The 19,036-nt window shown below is 43.9% G+C and overlaps 2 protein-coding genes across 2 annotated transcripts; both read left to right on the top strand.

Annotated features, from left to right (window-relative positions):
• Positions 1–1,371: 1,371 nt before the first annotated feature.
• LOC130118364 (glutathione S-transferase kappa 1-like) lies at positions 1,372–3,627 on the top strand. The gene is made up of 7 exons (XM_056286793.1): positions 1,372–1,977; positions 2,065–2,146; positions 2,254–2,382; positions 2,558–2,703; positions 2,812–2,928; positions 3,040–3,133; positions 3,400–3,627. The coding sequence occupies exons 1-7, from the start codon at positions 1,909–1,911 to the stop codon at positions 3,447–3,449; spliced, it is 687 nt and encodes a 228-aa protein (XP_056142768.1). The 5' UTR covers positions 1,372–1,908; the 3' UTR covers positions 3,450–3,627.
• A 208-nt stretch (positions 3,628–3,835) lies between these two features.
• styk1b (serine/threonine/tyrosine kinase 1b) lies at positions 3,836–18,999 on the top strand. Its single transcript, XM_056286776.1, has 10 exons — positions 3,836–4,354; positions 9,506–9,561; positions 10,655–10,840; positions 12,038–12,370; positions 12,639–12,820; positions 14,500–14,574; positions 15,892–16,100; positions 16,432–16,472; positions 16,663–16,759; positions 18,251–18,999. Exons 2-10 carry the CDS (start codon positions 9,507–9,509, stop codon positions 18,441–18,443), a joined length of 1,371 nt encoding a protein of 456 aa, XP_056142751.1. The 5' UTR covers positions 3,836–4,354; position 9,506; the 3' UTR covers positions 18,444–18,999.
• Positions 19,000–19,036: the final 37 nt, after the last annotated feature.

Genomic DNA, 19,036 nt, shown 5'->3' with positions numbered 1-19,036 from the left:
TAAATTATGAACAATTCCAGACTAAACATACTTTCAAGCCTTCCAAATCAGACTTTACTAAATTACATAAAGCACTCCCCAAAGAATTTGTATCTCTGATAAAAAATATAATGACTCACCAACCTATACAGCCACGATTGGCCCCACTGTCAATTCAAGGGTTTTTAATCTTGGACAAAAAATTTGATAATCATTTTATTGGAAACTGTCTCACTGAAAACTTATTCCCTGAAAGACAAAACAAAAAGGACATTTTACACAAATTTGATAAAAATGCAATTATTAAATTGCGAACAATGTATCTAACATTTCCTGTCCCCCCAAAGCGAAGGAAACACACTTCAAAATGATGAATAACATATATCCCTCCAAAGAACTGCTTAGATCACGGTTTGGTTTTGACGATAATATAAGTTCATTTTGTGAAAGTGACATAGAAACTACGGACCATGTATTTTTCTCATGTGGTGTGGTGCTTGTGTTCTGGCTTGACGTTCACAAATGGATAAAGCAAAGGATTTTGTCCTTTCTAACTTCCATTTCTAGAGACAATATAGCATTTGGTAGGATTTTGCAAAACAAAAACGATGAACTCTGTTGTAATGTAATCCTCTGCTTAGCCAAATTCTTTATTCATAAAAATAGATACTTTAAGTCATCCCCCAAATTTGTTGGTTTTTTTTTTAAATGAATTTAGATTATACTTGAAATCTTTAAAACTAACGACCGATACAAAAGCTCTAAAGATTTATGAGGTGTTAAGACATTTTCCCACTGAATTAGAAGACTGACATCCTTATTAATTCCCCCTTGTATGATGGACTATGTTTTATTATTTTCAATTAGTTTATGTCATGTTTTTAATTTATGTACCCTTATTTTCATAATACATTACCCTATATTTGTCATGTGACATTCAACCTCTATGCACTTCCTGATATACTGTATAGAAATGTTTACATACTGTTGCCTTTGGCACTTTGGATATCTCTTATGTATTTTTGGATGGATTGTATATTTGCCATGTTTGTTTTATAATGAACTTTCTTCAAGAATCTGTACATGAACATGAACAATGTTCAATATTAAAAAAAATAAAAACGAGATAAAATTTAACAAAATAAGAAGAAGTAGTAGTAGTAGAGTAGTAGTAGAAGAAGATTTGTTTTAGTCTTCATCTATACAAACACATCGGCAAAGCCAGTATACGCTATAATAACAACAGAGCAGGCTGAGAACAGTACACACAAACACGCCAAAGACGACGAGAACGCAACAAGAAAACAGAAAAGAGAAAAAGAGATAAAAAAAAGTAGTAGAAGAAGAAGCAGAAGAATCCGAAGACGAAGAAGAAGAAGAGAAAGACGAATCCGAAGAAGAGGAAGCAGAAGAGGAAAAAGAAGCAGAAGAAGTCTATCCGTGTGTGTCGTGGCTCTACTTAGTCGTGTGTGTGTGTGTAATCAAGCAGTTCTTCTCGTAGTTGCGGACGAATGGAGGCTGTAATCAACATTTGGGAAACGTGTGTATTTGTTTGGTTCGCGGTGAACTGCGACGAAACCGGCCCGTGTTACTGCGCTGGGCTCGGGTAATGGCCGGCCGTCACCGCTAGGGGGCAACGGCACTGAACTTTGACACACATAACGACTTTTATTCCTGCAGCCCGTCCGTTTATCCAACACCCCGAGTAACCGTCGGTATTCCCGTCCGTTTATCCAACACCCCGAGTAACCGTCGGTATTCCCGTCCGTTTATCCAACACCCCGAGTAACCGTCGGTATTCCCGTACGTTTATCCAACACCCCGAGTTACCGTCGGTATTCCCGTCCGTTTATCCAACACCCCGAGTAACCGTCGGTATTCCGTGCGTACTGAAAGTTCTGCAGCAAACGTCGACGTGGTCGTCCGAAGATGTCGTCCCGCAAAGTCGTCGACCTGTTCTACGACGTGGTCTCTCCATATTCCTGGCTTGGCTTTGAGGTCAGTGGTGCTCTGCCGAGGTGGTCCCTGGAGCGGTCAGGTCGCTCCAGAAACTGAATGTGTCCTGTCACTCACCTGCACCTCTAGGTCATGTGCCGCTACCGGACCGTGTGGAACATAGACCTCAACCTACGTCCTGCCTTCTTGGGTGGCATCATGCAAGGGTCCGGTGAGCCTCATACATAACCTTCACTGGGGTTTTGCAAGGTGAGCAGCAGTATTGGTCATATTTCGCAAAACAAGGTCTAAACGTGTGTATGTTTTTACTTCATTTAGGCAACAAGCCCCCTGGACTAGTACCAAATAAGTTCCTGTACATGACTCAAGATCTGGATCGCTTGGGACAGTACTTTGATATTCCCCTCAGAGCCCCGGCTAACCCCTTTGAGGCCATGTTTGAAAAAGGTAGACCGTAATGAGTGTACACTCCGCAAAGTCCATCAGCTGTGACGACAGTCCCCCTACCTCTGTCTTTCCTGATACTTCATTAAGCAAACAAGACCCAGTGCCAAGAGGAGAGTGGCAGCTCTTCTTCTGTTCCCTCTTTTCTTCTTACTCATTCCCTCCACTTTGGTCCTAGGCTCCTTGTCCGCTATGCGTTTTGTGGCAGCCGTGCAAGAGCGAGAAAAGGGTGGAGACAAGCAGGTGGAGAAGGTGTCTCGTGAGCTCTGGCGAAGAATCTGGTGTGAGGACAAAGACATTACCAAGCCCGCCTCCCTGTCCGAGGTACCCACAGTAATCCCTACACCCCCTGCAAAATGGCTGTGTTATTGCATGGTGATGAGGTGGGTTATATAGATTTGTGATTTTTTCTTTTTTTTTTCTTTTACCCAGGCAGCCATGGCGGCAGGTCTTCTGGCCAGTGAGGTTGAAGAGCTGTTGAAGCTGTCCACTACTAAGCAAATCAAAGACAAGCTGAAAAGCACAACCCAGGAAGCACTTGATCATGGGGTTAGTTAGATGCCCTCAAAGTTTTGCTTGTTGAATCACTTTCTCCCGTCGTTCTGTGCTTTTAGTAGAGATTGTAGTGAAACGAGCAAACTCTCTGCTTGTCTTTCTCAGGCGTTTGGCTTCCCCCTTGTTGTGTGTCACGTAAAAGGAAAGGCTGAGATGTTTTTCGGTTCTGACCGATTTGAGCTCATGGCCCACTGCATAGGTGAGCATGACCTTGCTGTCTCAACTCATCTTTCTTGAAATAGGAAAGTTACAATATGTGATAATTGTCACAACTTCCATAGAAGAGCCTTATATGACTCGCTATAATGTATGAGTCATCTTTGACAACACATTAAAAGACTCGTAAAAGTCTGTCTGGTGCAGACTATTGTGATTTTTGCATAATCATTGACTGGCATTGCTGGGGGAAATCAGGGTCAAGCTCCCTGATACTGCTGTCCAATCATATCCCTCTCTGTGTTTCAGGAGAAAAGTGGGTGGGGCCTCAGCCCAGGGAAATGACTGCAAAACTGTGATCTCAAACCTGCCTTCGAACGCTATGGATGTGCTCACGCATTTATGGCATTTGTATTGAGTAATTCCAGAAGGGTTGTTTTTTGCCCCCCAAACATATCACGGCTCTGATTGTCTGTGCTGTGTATCCTGGAAGGAAGTTGTGCAAATTTCCCGTGAATTTCATGAACAAATAAATGCTGTAGCTATTGTGTTACACTTTCCATTTGACTGCTGAAGCTCCTTTGAAATCCAGGTCGTTGGAGACCAAACACTCCACGGCTGACAAAGCTTACCCTACAGGTTTCTGGGTGGTGAAGGTTTTGGAAAGATCTGAAGACAGATAGGATGTGAGGGAAATACCAGATATGCCTTTCAAAAGGCTGAGGAGAAAAAAATGACACGGACAAAGTGGCAGGACCAGTTTCCCATGACACGCGAAAGAAAGGCAGGGCTAGCATTTGGTGTCAAACAATGGTGTGAAAGGGTAGGGAGTTGTAGGGGTGCAATAGATTGAAGTCCTAGAAATGCAAAGCCAGACTGTAGACCGCGTTACCCCTGAAGTTGGGCTGATCATAGACTGAGAGACCGGGAAAGGAGGAAGACGGGAGGAGGGGGAGAAGAGAAGAAGGAAAGGTGTAAGGCACAGGTGAAGAGGGTGGAGTTAAGACAACTGCTGCTGGTGTAACTTAGACAAACAGAGCAGCGCAGTAATCCCCCGAGGTTGACAAAGTCACCTGAGGGAGCAGACAATGAATGACTGATCAGCGGCGCTAACCCGGACTACACCAAACTAACAATCAGATGGGAAGATGTATAAAAAATGGCAGCGCATATGAGTGACAGGATGGCCGCTGGCAAATGGTATTGAATCCACTGGCCTGAAAATTTCCTTCATTGAGATACAAGACAAAGGAGGGGGGGAGAGGTAAGGATTGGTGTACACTTGTGTCAGTCCTGTATGTGTGTTTACCACTTGTTTGCAAATGTCCCATTGTGTATGTGTGTGTATGTTTGTATAAGATTAAAACTTTTTTTATTTTTTTTAAATGTATTTCATGGTTGCTGATGTCCATGTCATTTCTTGTAGTGGTGTGAGGGTGTGTGAAGAGGTGATAGAGGATGTGTCTCTGCCTATGTGGCTGTGTGCACACTGCCCATCTAAACATGTTTGTCCTTTGGGCGTACAGTATGACAGGAGCCTTGCCGTGGTAAAAATGCAGATGGACGGGTTAAGTCATCTCAGTCCTGATGCAAAATGGTAATTGCGGGAATTAAGAGTTTCCGGGAATTAAGAGGTTCCGGGTATTGCTGGAAGATGCAATGCTGTCACACCGGTAGATTATATCTAAGATTGCTGAGAGTAGATGCGATGCGCCTTGTGTCAGGAATTACTGCATAAGAGCTCCACGTCATGCAGATATGTACCTGTGTGTGTGAGACTAGTGAAGGGTGTGACTTGTTAAGATACTGATGTCATATCATGTTGCTTTCACAAACAGTGTCAGAGGGTTGTTGTGGATGATGTCTGATAGCTTGTGCTGTGACAGTGGGAGATTTAAGGCGGGAAATGTTTGGTTTTTCTACATCCATGTGCAATTGTCATGTGTTCAGTTTGTTTGGAAGAAGAAGGAATGGAAGAACAGTCATGCACACTTTCTGTAACCGCCAAGTCCCGTTAGAGGAAACGAGCGAATGTCTGAGGTTCCTGGTCTCGATTACACGTTGGGCTCCTCTGTGAGCCCGGACACCTTTTTATACTGATTACCAGCAAGACTCAAGTTACCGTTCAGTGGTACCTAGCAAGACTTTCATCTGAACTGATTCCATTGTTACTAGTCATTCATGTCGGTCATCCTAACTGATCACAACGTGACTCCAAAAGGTGATTGCAAACCCTATTGGAAAAAATCCTCTAGAATCCCTCATATATGTTGGTTAGTTTGGATATATATGTTCTTAGTTTGGATATGTGTGTTCTTAGTTTGGATATATGTGTTTAGTTTGGATATATATGTTCTTAGTTTGGATATATGTGTTTAGTTTGGATATATGTGTTTAGTTTGGATATATGTGTTCTTAGTTTGGATATATGTGTTTAGTTTGGATATATGTGTTCTTAGTTTGGATATATGTGTTTAGTTTGGATATATGTGTTTAGTTTGGATATATGTGTTCTTAGTTTGGATATATGTGTTCTAGTTTGGATATATGTGTTTAGTTTGGATATATTGGTCTTAGTTTGGATATATGTGTTCTAGTTTGGATATATGTGTTTAGTTTGGATATATGTGTTCTTAGTTTGGATATATGTGTTCTAGTTTGGATATATGTGTTTAGTTTGGATATATGTGTTCTAATTTGGATATATGTGTTCTTAGTTTGGATATATGTGTTCTTAGTTTGGATATATGTGTTCTAGTTTGGATATATGTGTTTAGTTTGGATATATGTGTTCTAATTTGGATATATATGTTCTTAGTTTGGATATATGTGTTTAGTTTGGATATATGTGTTCTTAGTTTGGATATATGTGTTCTAGTTTGGATATATGTGTTTAGTTTGGATATATGTGTTCTTAGTTTGGATATATGTGTTCTTAGTTTGGATATATTGTTCTAGTTTGGATATATTGTTCTTAGTTTGGATATATGTGTTCTAGTTTGGATATATTGTTCTTAGTTTGGATATATGTGTTTAGTTTGGATATATGTGTTTAGTTTAGATATATGCGTTTAGTTTGGATATATGTGTTTAGTTTGGATATATTGGTCTTACTTGGATATATGTGTTCTAGTTTGGATATATGTGTTTAGTTTGGATATATGTGTTTAGTTTGGATATATGTGTTTAGTTTGGATATATTGTTCTTAGTTTGGATATATGTGTTTAGTTTGGATATATGTGTTTAGTTTGGATATATTGGTCTTAGTTTGGATATGTGTTCTAGTTTGGATATATGTGTTTAGTTTGGATATATGTGTTTAGTTTGGATATATGTGTTTAGTTTGGATATATTGTTCTTAGTTTGGATATATGTGTTTAGTTTGAATATATGTGTTCTAGTTTGGATATATGTGTTCTAGTTTGGATATATGTGTTCTTAGTTTGGATATGTGTTCTAGTTTGGATATATGTGTTTAGTTTGGATATATGTGTTTAGTTTGGATATATGTGTTTAGTTTGGATATATTGTTCTTAGTTTGGATATATGTGTTTAGTTTGAATATATGTGTTCTAGTTTGGATATATGTGTTCTAGTTTGGATATATGTGTTCTTAGTTTGGACATATGTGTTTAGTTTGGATATATTGTTCTTAGTTTGGATATATGTGTTCTAGTTTGGATATATGTGTTTAGTTTGGATATATGTGTTTAGTTTGGATATATTGTTCTTAGTTTGGATATATGTGTTTAGTTTGAATATATGTGTTTAGTTTGGATATATGTGTTTAGTTTGGATATATTGTTCTTAGTTTGGATATATGTGTTTAGTTTGAATATATGTGTTCTAGTTTGGATATATGTGTTCTAGTTTGGAGATATGTGTTCTAGCTTGGATATATGTGTTCTAGTTTGGATATATGTGTTTAGTTTGGATATATGTGTTCTAGTTTGGAGATATGTGTTCTAGTTTGGATATATGTGTTCTAGTTTGGAGATATGTGTTCTAGTTTGGAGATATGTGTTCTAGTTTGGAGATATGTGTTCTAGTTTGGAGATATGTGTTCTAGTTTGGATATATGTGTTCTTAGTTTGGATTTATGTGTTTAGTTTGGATATATGTGTTCTAGTTTGGATATGTGTTCTAGTTTGGATATATGTGTTTAGTTTGGATATATGTGTTCTTAGTTTGGATATATGTGTTCTAGTTTGGATATATGTGTTTAGTTTGGATATATTGGTCTTAGTTTGGATATATGTGTTCTAGTTTGGATATATGTGTTTAGTTTGGATATATGTGTTCTTAGTTTGGATATATGTGTTCTAGTTTGGATATATGTGTTTAGTTTGGATATATGTGTTCTAATTTGGATATATGTGTTCTTAGTTTGGATATATGTGTTCTTAGTTTGGATATATGTGTTCTAGTTTGGATATATGTGTTTAGTTTGGATATATGTGTTCTAATTTGGATATATATGTTCTTAGTTTGGATATATGTGTTTAGTTTGGATATATGTGTTCTTAGTTTGGATATATGTGTTCTAGTTTGGATATATGTGTTTAGTTTGGATATATGTGTTCTTAGTTTGGATATATGTGTTCTTAGTTTGGATATATTGTTCTAGTTTGGATATATTGTTCTTAGTTTGGATATATGTGTTCTAGTTTGGATATATTGTTCTTAGTTTGGATATATGTGTTTAGTTTGGATATATGTGTTTAGTTTAGATATATGCGTTTAGTTTGGATATATGTGTTTAGTTTGGATATATTGGTCTTACTTGGATATATGTGTTCTAGTTTGGATATATGTGTTTAGTTTGGATATATGTGTTTAGTTTGGATATATGTGTTTAGTTTGGATATATTGTTCTTAGTTTGGATATATGTGTTTAGTTTGGATATATGTGTTTAGTTTGGATATATTGGTCTTAGTTTGGATATGTGTTCTAGTTTGGATATATGTGTTTAGTTTGGATATATGTGTTTAGTTTGGATATATGTGTTTAGTTTGGATATATTGTTCTTAGTTTGGATATATGTGTTTAGTTTGAATATATGTGTTCTAGTTTGGATATATGTGTTCTAGTTTGGATATATGTGTTCTTAGTTTGGATATGTGTTCTAGTTTGGATATATGTGTTTAGTTTGGATATATGTGTTTAGTTTGGATATATGTGTTTAGTTTGGATATATTGTTCTTAGTTTGGATATATGTGTTTAGTTTGAATATATGTGTTCTAGTTTGGATATATGTGTTCTAGTTTGGATATATGTGTTCTTAGTTTGGACATATGTGTTTAGTTTGGATATATTGTTCTTAGTTTGGATATATGTGTTCTAGTTTGGATATATGTGTTTAGTTTGGATATATGTGTTTAGTTTGGATATATTGTTCTTAGTTTGGATATATGTGTTTAGTTTGAATATATGTGTTTAGTTTGGATATATGTGTTTAGTTTGGATATATTGTTCTTAGTTTGGATATATGTGTTTAGTTTGAATATATGTGTTCTAGTTTGGATATATGTGTTCTAGTTTGGAGATATGTGTTCTAGCTTGGATATATGTGTTCTAGTTTGGATATATGTGTTTAGTTTGGATATATGTGTTCTAGTTTGGAGATATGTGTTCTAGTTTGGATATATGTGTTTAGTTTGGATATATGTGTTCTAGTTTGGAGATATGTGTTCTAGTTTGGAGATATGTGTTCTAGTTTGGATATATGTGTTCTTAGTTTGGATTTATGTGTTTAGTTTGGATATATGTGTTCTAGTTTGGATATGTGTTCTAGTTTGGATATATGTGTTCTTAGTTTGGATTTATGTGTTTAGTTTGGATATATGTGTTCTAGTTTGGATATATGTGTTCTTAGTTTGGATATATGTGTTCTAGTTTGGATTTATGTGTTCTAGTTTGGATATATGTGTTCTAGTTTGGATTTATGTGTTCTTAGTTTGGATATATGTGTTTAGTTTGGATTTATGTGTTGTTGTAGTTGTTGGATATGTGTTTTTGTCTTTGTGTTGCACTGCTGTGGGTTGGGGAAAACAATATTTTGTTTCATTTCATGTACTCGTATACATGAAATGAAAAACATGTTATCTTGGGTGTGTTGTAGATACGCCTTAAGACACTTCTATTACGAAAAGCTTTTCAGTTAACCAGTCAGTATTTTTGTCGTCATCTGGTTTTATTGTTTTAATGCTCTGTCAAGCACACTGAGATTGTCCTTGACAATAAAAGGTGCCATGCAAATGAAATATATTATTATTAGATACCTAACAATGTTTCGGCTTCAAGTCACTTTAAATATAGATGAAGGGGAGGGGTAAGAGGGGATGAAATGAAGGTTGCAAAATAGAGGATCTACAAATCCATACTGATTCTCATCTCTTTCCATATCTCATAGGATGACTTCAATGTCAGAGGCCGACTTCCAGTGCAAACAGGGAGATACCATCTGTGGTAAGTGATCCTAAAAGGCGGACTTTGGACACTAGCCTGGAAAAGCCATTGGGCTGACTCCTCGAAATCATGCCCCTTATTCCATATCAAAAACGATCTCAAGCGAGCTCACTTGTTTTCTTCCACCTGTTTGGGGAAGAAGAAAAAAAAGCTGCAGTCCAAACAGCATGGGAAAATGTCCCGCCCTTCTCGTCATGCACACACATACAAACAGAGTTTTCTGTCAGTCAGGGCCGGCAGCACGGTGGCCCAGTGGTTAGTTAGCACCGTTGCCCCACAGCAAGAAGGCTCCTGGGTTTGAACCCCAGGCCGTCCTGAGTCCTTTCTGTGTGGAGTTTGCATGTTCTCCCCGTGTCTGTGTGGGTTTCCTCCAGGTGCTCCTGTTTTCTCCCACCATCAAAATGACATGCGGGGACGTCCGGGTAGTGTAGCGGTCTATTCTGTTGCCTACCAACATGGGGATCGCTGGTTCGAATCCCCGTGTTGCCTCCGAATTGGGCGGGCGCCCCTACAGACACAATTGGCCGTGTCTGCAGGTGGGAAGCCGGATGTGGGTATGTGTCCTGGTCGCTGCACTAGCGCCTCCTCTGGTCAGTCGGGGCGCCTGTTCGGGGGGGAGTAGCGAGATCCTCCCACGCGCTACGTCCCCCTGGTGAAACTCCTCACTGTCAGGTGAAAAGAAGCGGCTGGTGACTCCACATGTATGGGAGGAGGCCTGTGGTAGTCTGCAGCCCTCCCCGGATCAGCAGAGGGGGTGGAGCAGAGACCGGGACGACTCGGAAGAGTGGGGTAAGTGGGGAGAAAAAGGAGGAAAAATCAATGCATGTTAGGGTTAATACTCCTGCCTGTGCCCCTGAGCAAGGCAGTGGAAAGAAGAACTGGAGTTGGTCCCCGGGTGCTGCAGCTGCCCACTGCTCCTGTACAACAGGATGTGTTGCATGCAGGGAACACATTCGTTGTACCACAGTGACACAGTGAAGTGGCTTTGGACAAGCAGGACGGACTGGGGAGGACGCCTCGTGTGGCTCATTCAGCAGCGCCGCCGCCGGGCGGTTTGAAGCCGTTCTTCCTCATGTCTGTTTCTTCTCTGTAGAGATCCGCGTGTATGAGCAGGAGGTGATCATCGTGCCCATCTTGCTGCTGGCCAGCTTCCTGGTCACCCTGGTCTTCATCCTGCTGCTGCGCTTCTGTCCGGAGAAAGTCGACCGCATCCGACCGCAGGCCTCTGAGGGGCCCTCCAGGCCCCAGCGCACCAGGAGGGTGCTGCAAGGAATCGATGGTGAGAGACTGCCAGACACACAGTTGGCCATATTGGAATAATTAACACCGAGTAAGAGAAGGTGGTTAAGAGTTGTACTGAGGCGAGTCACCAAGAAAAAAAAAACATGTTTGAATTTCTTGTAATTTAACTTCTTGTAGGGCCATCGGCAGGCTCATTTCCTGCAAACTGTGTTTACTTTACACGGTGCAGGAAAAGACAAGTTTATCAGGGTGATTTCATGATATTGGAAGTCATGTTTTCTAACCTCGCTGGCATTATTGTTTCTTTCAAAAAAGTGCACTTGTTGCATGATAAAAAGACATGCTATAACTAAACATTAAAAGAAATCTTAAAACAAAAAAACTTGATTTGAGATAATCTTCCGTTCTCACGGTAAATGTTGACTTAGAACACGTCCCATTATCCTAAAACGATTAGACTGTCTCGAAACAAGCCATCATCTCTGCCAGTGGGCTAAGAAAATGTTGCTCGCAATATCTATTTTATTTTTTTGTGCCCCCCCCCCCTCCTTTTTCTCCCCAGCTGGCCAATTACCCCACTCTCTCAAGCCGTCCCGGTCGCTGCTCCACCCCCTCTGCTGATCCGGGGAGGGCTGCAGACTACCACATGCCTCCTCCCATACATGTGGAGTCACCAGCCGCTTCCTTTCATCGGCAGAGGGGGTGGAGCAGCGACTGGGACGGCTTGGGAGAGTGGGGTAATTGGCCAAGTGCAATTGGGGAGAAAAGGGGGAGGAACCCCCCCCCCAATTGTTTTCTTTCAAAAATCTCGGAAAAAAACAAAAACTACAGCATGGTTTGACTCGATGCATGCTCAGTAATCCAGGTAGAGAAATCACAGACAGTTGAATCAGCTCATCTGTTGTGTCCAGATGAACTGTCTGTGATGCACCAGGGTTTGAAAATAATCAGCAGAACCGTAAAGAAAGGCAACTTGTTGTAAATGGGCCAAAACATGCAAAAACAGCGGAATGTTCCTTTAAGCTGCATACATTCTGCTAATACACACAATGTGAAGTGTGGTTGGATATGTACACGTTTCAACTATAGCAAGGCAGTTCCCGCCAGCACAACGGCTAATCGCTCCAATGCCCTTATTGTTGAGGCCCCGTATTGTGGTGTTAATACCTGCACGAATCCCAAACGATCATCCTTCTCTCGCTCCACCACTCCCCCGCTCCCGTTCTGTCTACAGCCCCAGCAGGTATCAATGTCCTGGAGCATGAGAGCATAGCCCTGGACATGTCCAGTTCCTACTCCACCTTCAACCCGCCACACACCTACTCCTCCTGGAACCCGACCCACCCCGTGGACACCACCTCTCGACCACCCGTCCCCCCACAACAACCCTGTAAACCCAGTTTCACCCCCATCGTGCAGCCCAGGGAGTTGCCCCGCCAGAGGCTGCCCGAGTCATTCAACCTGGTGAACTCCCTTCCCGTCACCTTCTCCCTGCAAGCCGACTCGGCGGTCTCCCTCTACAGGGCCCGCATGGACAACAGGAATGTGGTCCTGCGTGTACTCAAAGGTGAGAGGGGTCCAGCTGCCACTGAAATTCATGCTGTTTGTGATTCACCAAAAGGGTTTTTAATTGTCTCTGAATGGTTTCATGAAAGGATTGTTTCAGTAAACCCCGGGGCTGTCATGCAGTTAAACTAGTATTTCGGTTTTTAGGAAAAACCAGACCAGACTTGCCCATCTGGTTTCCAGAACAGAGCTCCTACTGCATATCTGCAACGTTTCTCATCTCTCCCCCCCCTTTTTTTTTTTTATCTTGGTGTGCTTGTCAACCCCAGATTCTGCCGACGCCACGGAGAGACACAGCTTCCTGGGTTTTGCCTCCTTCTTGGCCCAGATGGGACCACATCCCTTCCTGCCAGAACTCCTCGGCGTGATCTCCCTCCGAGCTCCTCTGGTGACCGTGGTGGAGGAGCTGGAGAACAGAGATCTGCTCGGCTTCCTGTGGCGATGTCGTCAGGTAGGGAATGCAAGGATTTTTAAAATGCTGCCTCATTATGTTTGTGTGGTGAGTCGCTGTTGGCAGTCAAAACATTCGACCGTTCTGACTGTGCCAATCTGCTGTTGCTCTTGAATTGATCAACTGCAGATTGGCAGATGAAATACAATCGGGCGCAGTGGTTAGTGCTGTCGCCTCACAGCAAGAAGGTCCTGGGTTCGAACCCCGGGGTTGTCCAACCTTGGGGGGTCATCCCAGGTCGTCCTGTGTGGTGTTTGCATGTTTTCCGAGTGTCTGCAGTGGGTTTTCTGCGGGTGCTCCGGTTTCCCCCGCCATCAAAAAGACATGCATGTTAGGGTTAATACTCCTGCCTGTGCCCCTGAGCGAGGCTGTGGTCAAGAGGGAGTTGATCCGGGAGGCAAAGCTATCAATTTACCAGTCAATCTTCGTTCCAACCCTCACCTATGGTCATGAGCTTGGGGTAGTGACTGAAAGGGTGAGATCACAGATACAAGCAGCTGAAACGAGTTTCCTCTGTAGGGTGTCTGGGCTCAGCCTTAGAGACAGGGTGAGGAGCTCGGACATTTGGAGGGAGCTCGGAGTAGAGCCGCTGCTTCTTCATGTCGAAAGGAGCCAGTTGCGGTGGTCCGGGCATCTGATCAGGATGCCTCCTGGGCGCCTTCCTTTGGAGGTTTACCGGGCACATCCAACTGGGAGGAAACCCCGGGGTAGACCCAGAACCCGCTGGAGGGGCTACATGTCCAGTCTGGTCTGGGAACGCCTTGGGATCCCCCAGGAGGAGCTGGAGGGCGTTGCTGGGGAGAGGGACGTGTGGAGTGCCCTACTTAGCATGTTGCCACCGCGACCCAACCCCGGAGAAGCGGCTGAAGATGAATGAATGTTTAAACTTTTTGTTTTTATTATTTTTAGTCAATATAATCAATATTCGTGCATTATAATGAGCATGCATGAAGACACGTTGCATTATAATGAGCATGCATGAAGACGCGGTGCATTATAATGAGCATGCATGAAGACACTGTGCATTATAATGAGCATGCATGAAGACACGGTGCATTATAATGAGCATGCATGAAAACGCGGTGCATTATAATGAGCATGCATGAAGATGTGGTGCATTATAATGAACATGCATGAAGATGTGGTGCATTATAATGAGCCTGCATGAAGACACGGTGCATTATAATGAGCATGCATGAAGACACGGTGCATTATAATGAGCATGCATGAAGACACGTTGCATTATAATGAGCATGCATGAAGACACGTTGCATTATAATGAGCATGCATGAAGATGTGGTGCATTATAATGAGCCTGCATGAAGACACTGTGCATTATAATGAGCATGCATGAAAACGCGGTGCATTATAATGAGCATGCATGAAGACAAATTGCATTATAATGAGCATGCATGAAGATGTGGTGCATTATAATGAGCCTGCATGAAGACGCGGTGCATTATAATGAGCATGCATGAAGACACGGTGCATTATAATGAGCATGCATGAAGATGTGGTGCATTATAAGGAGCCTGCATGAAGACGCGGTGCATTATAATGAGCATGCATGAAGACACGGTGCATTATAATGTGCTATATAAATAAAGTTTGATTGACTGATTGCTGTTCACAAGATGGAAGAAGTGGATTAACTGTTACCATCTTTTTTCCTCTGTCAGGACCAGGCGGACCCTCCGTGTGAGATGAGCGAGAGACGAATCTTTACCATGGCCAAACAGGTGGCCTCGGCCCTGGTCAGTATGTGAATGTGGGATGAACTCCTCCTCGCTTGTTTCCCCCTCGCTTGTTTCCTCCTCGCTTGTTTTTACTTTCAAATCAGGCGATGTACAGGACGGCATACGGCAAGACGTAACCCAACACAAACCTCTTTAAAATGTCTCCACGTCAACACACACGGGGGGGGGGGAGGGATGGAACAGAGGAAACTCTGTTGCATCCTTAAAGCTAGACTCCGTCAGCAGCCTGTATGCAAACCAGCCCCACCGCACTTTGCTTACATTTTTTTGCTCTGGTCTGATTTTTTTTTTTTTTTTTTGCCGCGTGCGTGTTTGAGTTGAGTGGGAATAGAGGAAGGGGTTGTGACAGTGTGAGTGGACGCTTTTCACAGCAGCAGACAGAGGGGGGCGTCCTTCCCTGGAAGGCATAGGAGCTCACGGCTGCTCCTGCCATTGTGTTGTGTGGTGTGGTGTGGTACACCTCTCTGAAAAGGAAACAGGTTCAAACCAAAAGGGGATTCTCTAATGATGAGGTGTTTGCAGCATTTTCTTTTTTGGATTCCCCCCCCTTTTTTTTCTTCCCAATTGCATTTTGGCCAATTACCCCACTCTTCCGAGCCACCCCGGTCGCTGCTCCACCCCCTCTGCCGATCCGGGGAGGGCTGCAGACTACCACATGCCTCCTCCCATACATGTGGAGTCACCAGCCGCTTCTTTTCACCTGACAGTGAGGAGTTTCACCAGGGGGGTGTAGCACGTGGGAGGATCACACTATTCCCCCCCAGTTCCCCCTCCCCCCTGAAAAGGCGCCCCAACTGACCACAGCAGGCGCTAGTGCAGCGACCAGGACACATAACCCACATCCGGCTTCCCACCCACACACACGGCCAGTTGTGTCTGTAGGGACGCCTGACCAAGCTGGTGGCAACACGGGGATTCGAACCGGCGATCCCCGTGTTGGTAGCATATGGACTAGACGCCACGCCACCCGGACGCCCCTTGCGGCTGCAGCATTTTTACTGTGTCTGTAAGAGACAACTTGACCCCCCTCCCCCCCCTCTCCCTCTGTCGTCCCCTCTCCCTCTGTCGTGGTTAAACATGACGATCTCTGGGCTTAGAAACTGACGGTTTTGAAGTGTGAATGGAGGCGTGCTGAGAGATGGTGGGGGGGTGAGGAAGAACTACCCCGTGGTTACACCCCAATAAAAAAAAGCTGTTTTGGAGTCATCGTAAAACACCCCCGAGACTGCTGTTTACACCGTCACAGATGCTACCGTGAAACCTGACGTTAGCCCACCACGACCCTTCCCACCATGCTGTCTCGCTGCCCAACAGGAGTTCCTTCACAGCAGGGATCTTCTCCACGGCAACGTGAGAGCTCGCAGCGTTTTGGTCAGCAGGGGGCACACGGCCAAGCTTTGGGGTCTGAATGGGGTGTACATGAGGAAAAACCAGGGCGCCACTCAGACGGATGATCCCAGCATGAGGAAGTGGCAGGCTCCGGAGCTGCTGGCCAGGAGGCCTGCCGGCCCGAGCAGTGACGTGTACGTTTGATTAACACACACACACACACACACACACACACACACACACACACACACACACACACCCCTGTATAACCAAAAGGATTGTGCAGCTGCATGTTGACATCAAATTACGATGTTCTCTTTTATGCCCTGAATTGATCTGTAGAAAGGCCCGAAATATTAATCAATCAATCACACTGCATTTTATATAGCGCTTTTCTAGCTGCAACAGCCACTCAAAGCGCTTATAAATACATGTACAAAATAAATGAAATATACAAAAGTAGTATTCACTATTTGGAATGGCTGTTTTCCTCCTCACTGTCGTTTCTCTTTCTCCGTCCTCCAGCTGGTCCTTCGGCATCTTGTTGTATGAGATGGCAACCCTGGGTAAGTGGGGACACCCCGCCTATGCTGTATGAATTCAGACTAACTGCACAGACTAGAGTTATCAGGCATCTGAGGGTCGCACAGTTAATCCCTTCTTCCCCCAGGCCATGGGAGTCATGAGGGTGATGGCCTTGCCATAACCTATTGAAGCTGATTTGCTCCCGTCTGTACCGCTCCTCTTCCTCCCCAGGTGAAGCCCCATTTGCAGACATTTTAGTTAACGAGCTTCTGCAGTTCCACCAGCGAGGAAAGCAGCTGAAGAAGCCGCCCATGTGCTCCAACACACTGTAAGCATCAGTCAAACAGCAGCTCGACTCAGTATTGTCATTGTTCCCCGTGTGAGAACTGTGTCTCCCAGGACGCCGCAGCACTACACACAAGCACACACAAGTACACACAAGCAGCCCAAATCACAACACATGAAAACAATAAAAACACCCAACAAGGCAGCGTGGCGGTCTATTCCGCTTCCTCCTCTGGTTGGTCGAAGCAACTGTTCAGGGGGGAGGGGGAACAGCAGGATCCTCTCACGCGCCACACCCCCCTGGTGAAACTCCTCACTGTCAGGTGAAAAGAAGCGGCTGGTGACTCCACATGTATGGGTGGAGGCATGTGGTAGTCTGCAACCCTCCCCGGATTGGCAGAGGGGGTGGAGCAGAGACCAGGACGGGTCGGAAGAGTGGGGTTTGGACGGGTACAATTGGGGAGAAAAGGAGGGGGTCCAAAAATGGTGCGCTATGACTTTTCTTGGTGATTTGGACAACTACTGCAACAAAAATCACAAAAAGAAAAAACTTCCCATAGAAAAACAAGGGAAATTCATAAAAACGCTCAACCCCCCCGCCCCCCTTTCTTTTTTGCAGGCACATTATTTAGCCATAGTTTAACATAGAAACGGGGCTGAAACTTGAAACGGGTGACAAGACTTCAGATGTTGAGGGCCTGAAGCAGCAGGCTCAAAACATCTTCAGTAATGTTCTGGTTCTTATTATTGTCAAGTTGTTATTTACCATTATTACTATTCTAAATGCCTGAACGGTGTTCTGGCTTCGTGGTGGGCACCGTCATCTCACATCAGGAGGGTCCTGGGTTGAAATCAGCCCGTGTGTGTGGAGTTTGTACAGTCTCCCTGTGTTTGTGTAGGGCTTCCTTCAGGTTCTCCGGTTTCCTCCCACAGTCAGAAGAGTTGTGTGACTGTGTGAGGGCTTTGCATTAAACTAGCAAGCTGCCCCAGGGGCTCTTCCTGCCTGGGGCGTGGGCGTTAAAAAATATATTACCCCTTTTTCTCCCCAATTGTACCTGTCCAATTACCCCACTCTTCCGAGCCATCCCGGTCTCTGCTCCACCCTCTCTGCTGATCCGGGGAGGACTGCAGACTACCACATGCCTCCTCTCATACATGTGGAGTCGCCAGCCGCTTCTTTTCACCTGACAGTGAGGAGTTTCACCAGGGGGCCGTAGCGTATGGGAGGATCACGCTATTCCCCCCCAGCCCCCCCCCCCCGAACAGGCGCCCCGACTGACCAGAGGAGGCGCTAGTGCAGCGACCAGAACACATACCCACATCTGGCTTCCCACCCACAGACACGGCCAATCGTGTCTGTAGGGACGCCCGCCCGAGCCGGAGGTAAGACGGGGTTCGACTGACGATCCCCGTGTTGGCCTGGGGCGTGTTTAGACTCCAGCCTCCCCTGAACTGGAACAAGCAGGTGCAGACAGTGGATGGATGAAGGGAAATGTGTTATGCCCCTGCTGAACTGCTCCTCTCTTCCTCACAGATACTCCACCATTAAAGCCTGCTGCCAGTGGAAGGAGCAGGATCGAGCCTCACTGGCCGAGGTCGGCCGCAGGCTTCTGTCAGGAGAGAAGAGCGCCAGTGACAAAGTCCTCAAGATGCCCGAGCCAATTAACATTGAAAAGTATCTGCAGGAGGCAGGATACGGAGAATCCAACAACTACACCGTCTTCTGATCACTGGCTGTGCCGGAAAAGATAATGGACGACACACTGGACAAATAACCTAGTGGTTGTTTGGGGAAATGCAGTTTCTTAAAGTGAAGAACAAACTGCTCCAAACTCTGTTTTATGAGTACTTAGGGATTTTCAGAATTGAAAATTACCCCCTCTTTAATTCTTGGTGTGTAATGATCAAGTTGGAGAAATTGTTACTTACATTCTGGAGCTACTTGCAGCGTTTCTGTTTCTTCCTTCTTCCAAGACTTCAGTCATTTATATATGCAGATATTTTTTGCCAAGTTTCTAATCCACACATGGTAAGATGTGTTACATGTGTGTGTGTCTCAAGGGGTATGTCACGAATTACAATCATAGCTCGTGGCTCTTGAAATGTTGGAGAATTTACACTGTGATAGGTATTTTACTAAAATACAGGAGGTGCAGCTTCAACTTGAGATGGAGGATGGTGTATGAAGGTTTACAAATCTTGTTTACAACCTGTAGCCAATGTACCATAAGAGATGTCTAACAAAGAATCACTATTTTTCCCATGATGACTTGTCTCTTGGGTGTCATTGAGGGAAGAGAGAACACGGTTTGAGGTTCAC

The sequence above is a fragment of the Lampris incognitus genome, chromosome 9, assembly GCF_029633865.1.
Source record: "Lampris incognitus isolate fLamInc1 chromosome 9, fLamInc1.hap2, whole genome shotgun sequence".
In the NCBI taxonomy this organism is placed as follows: domain Eukaryota; kingdom Metazoa; phylum Chordata; class Actinopteri; order Lampriformes; family Lampridae; genus Lampris; species Lampris incognitus.
The sequence above is the reverse complement of the archived record's forward strand: the minus strand, read 5'-3'. Positions and strand labels throughout refer to the sequence as shown.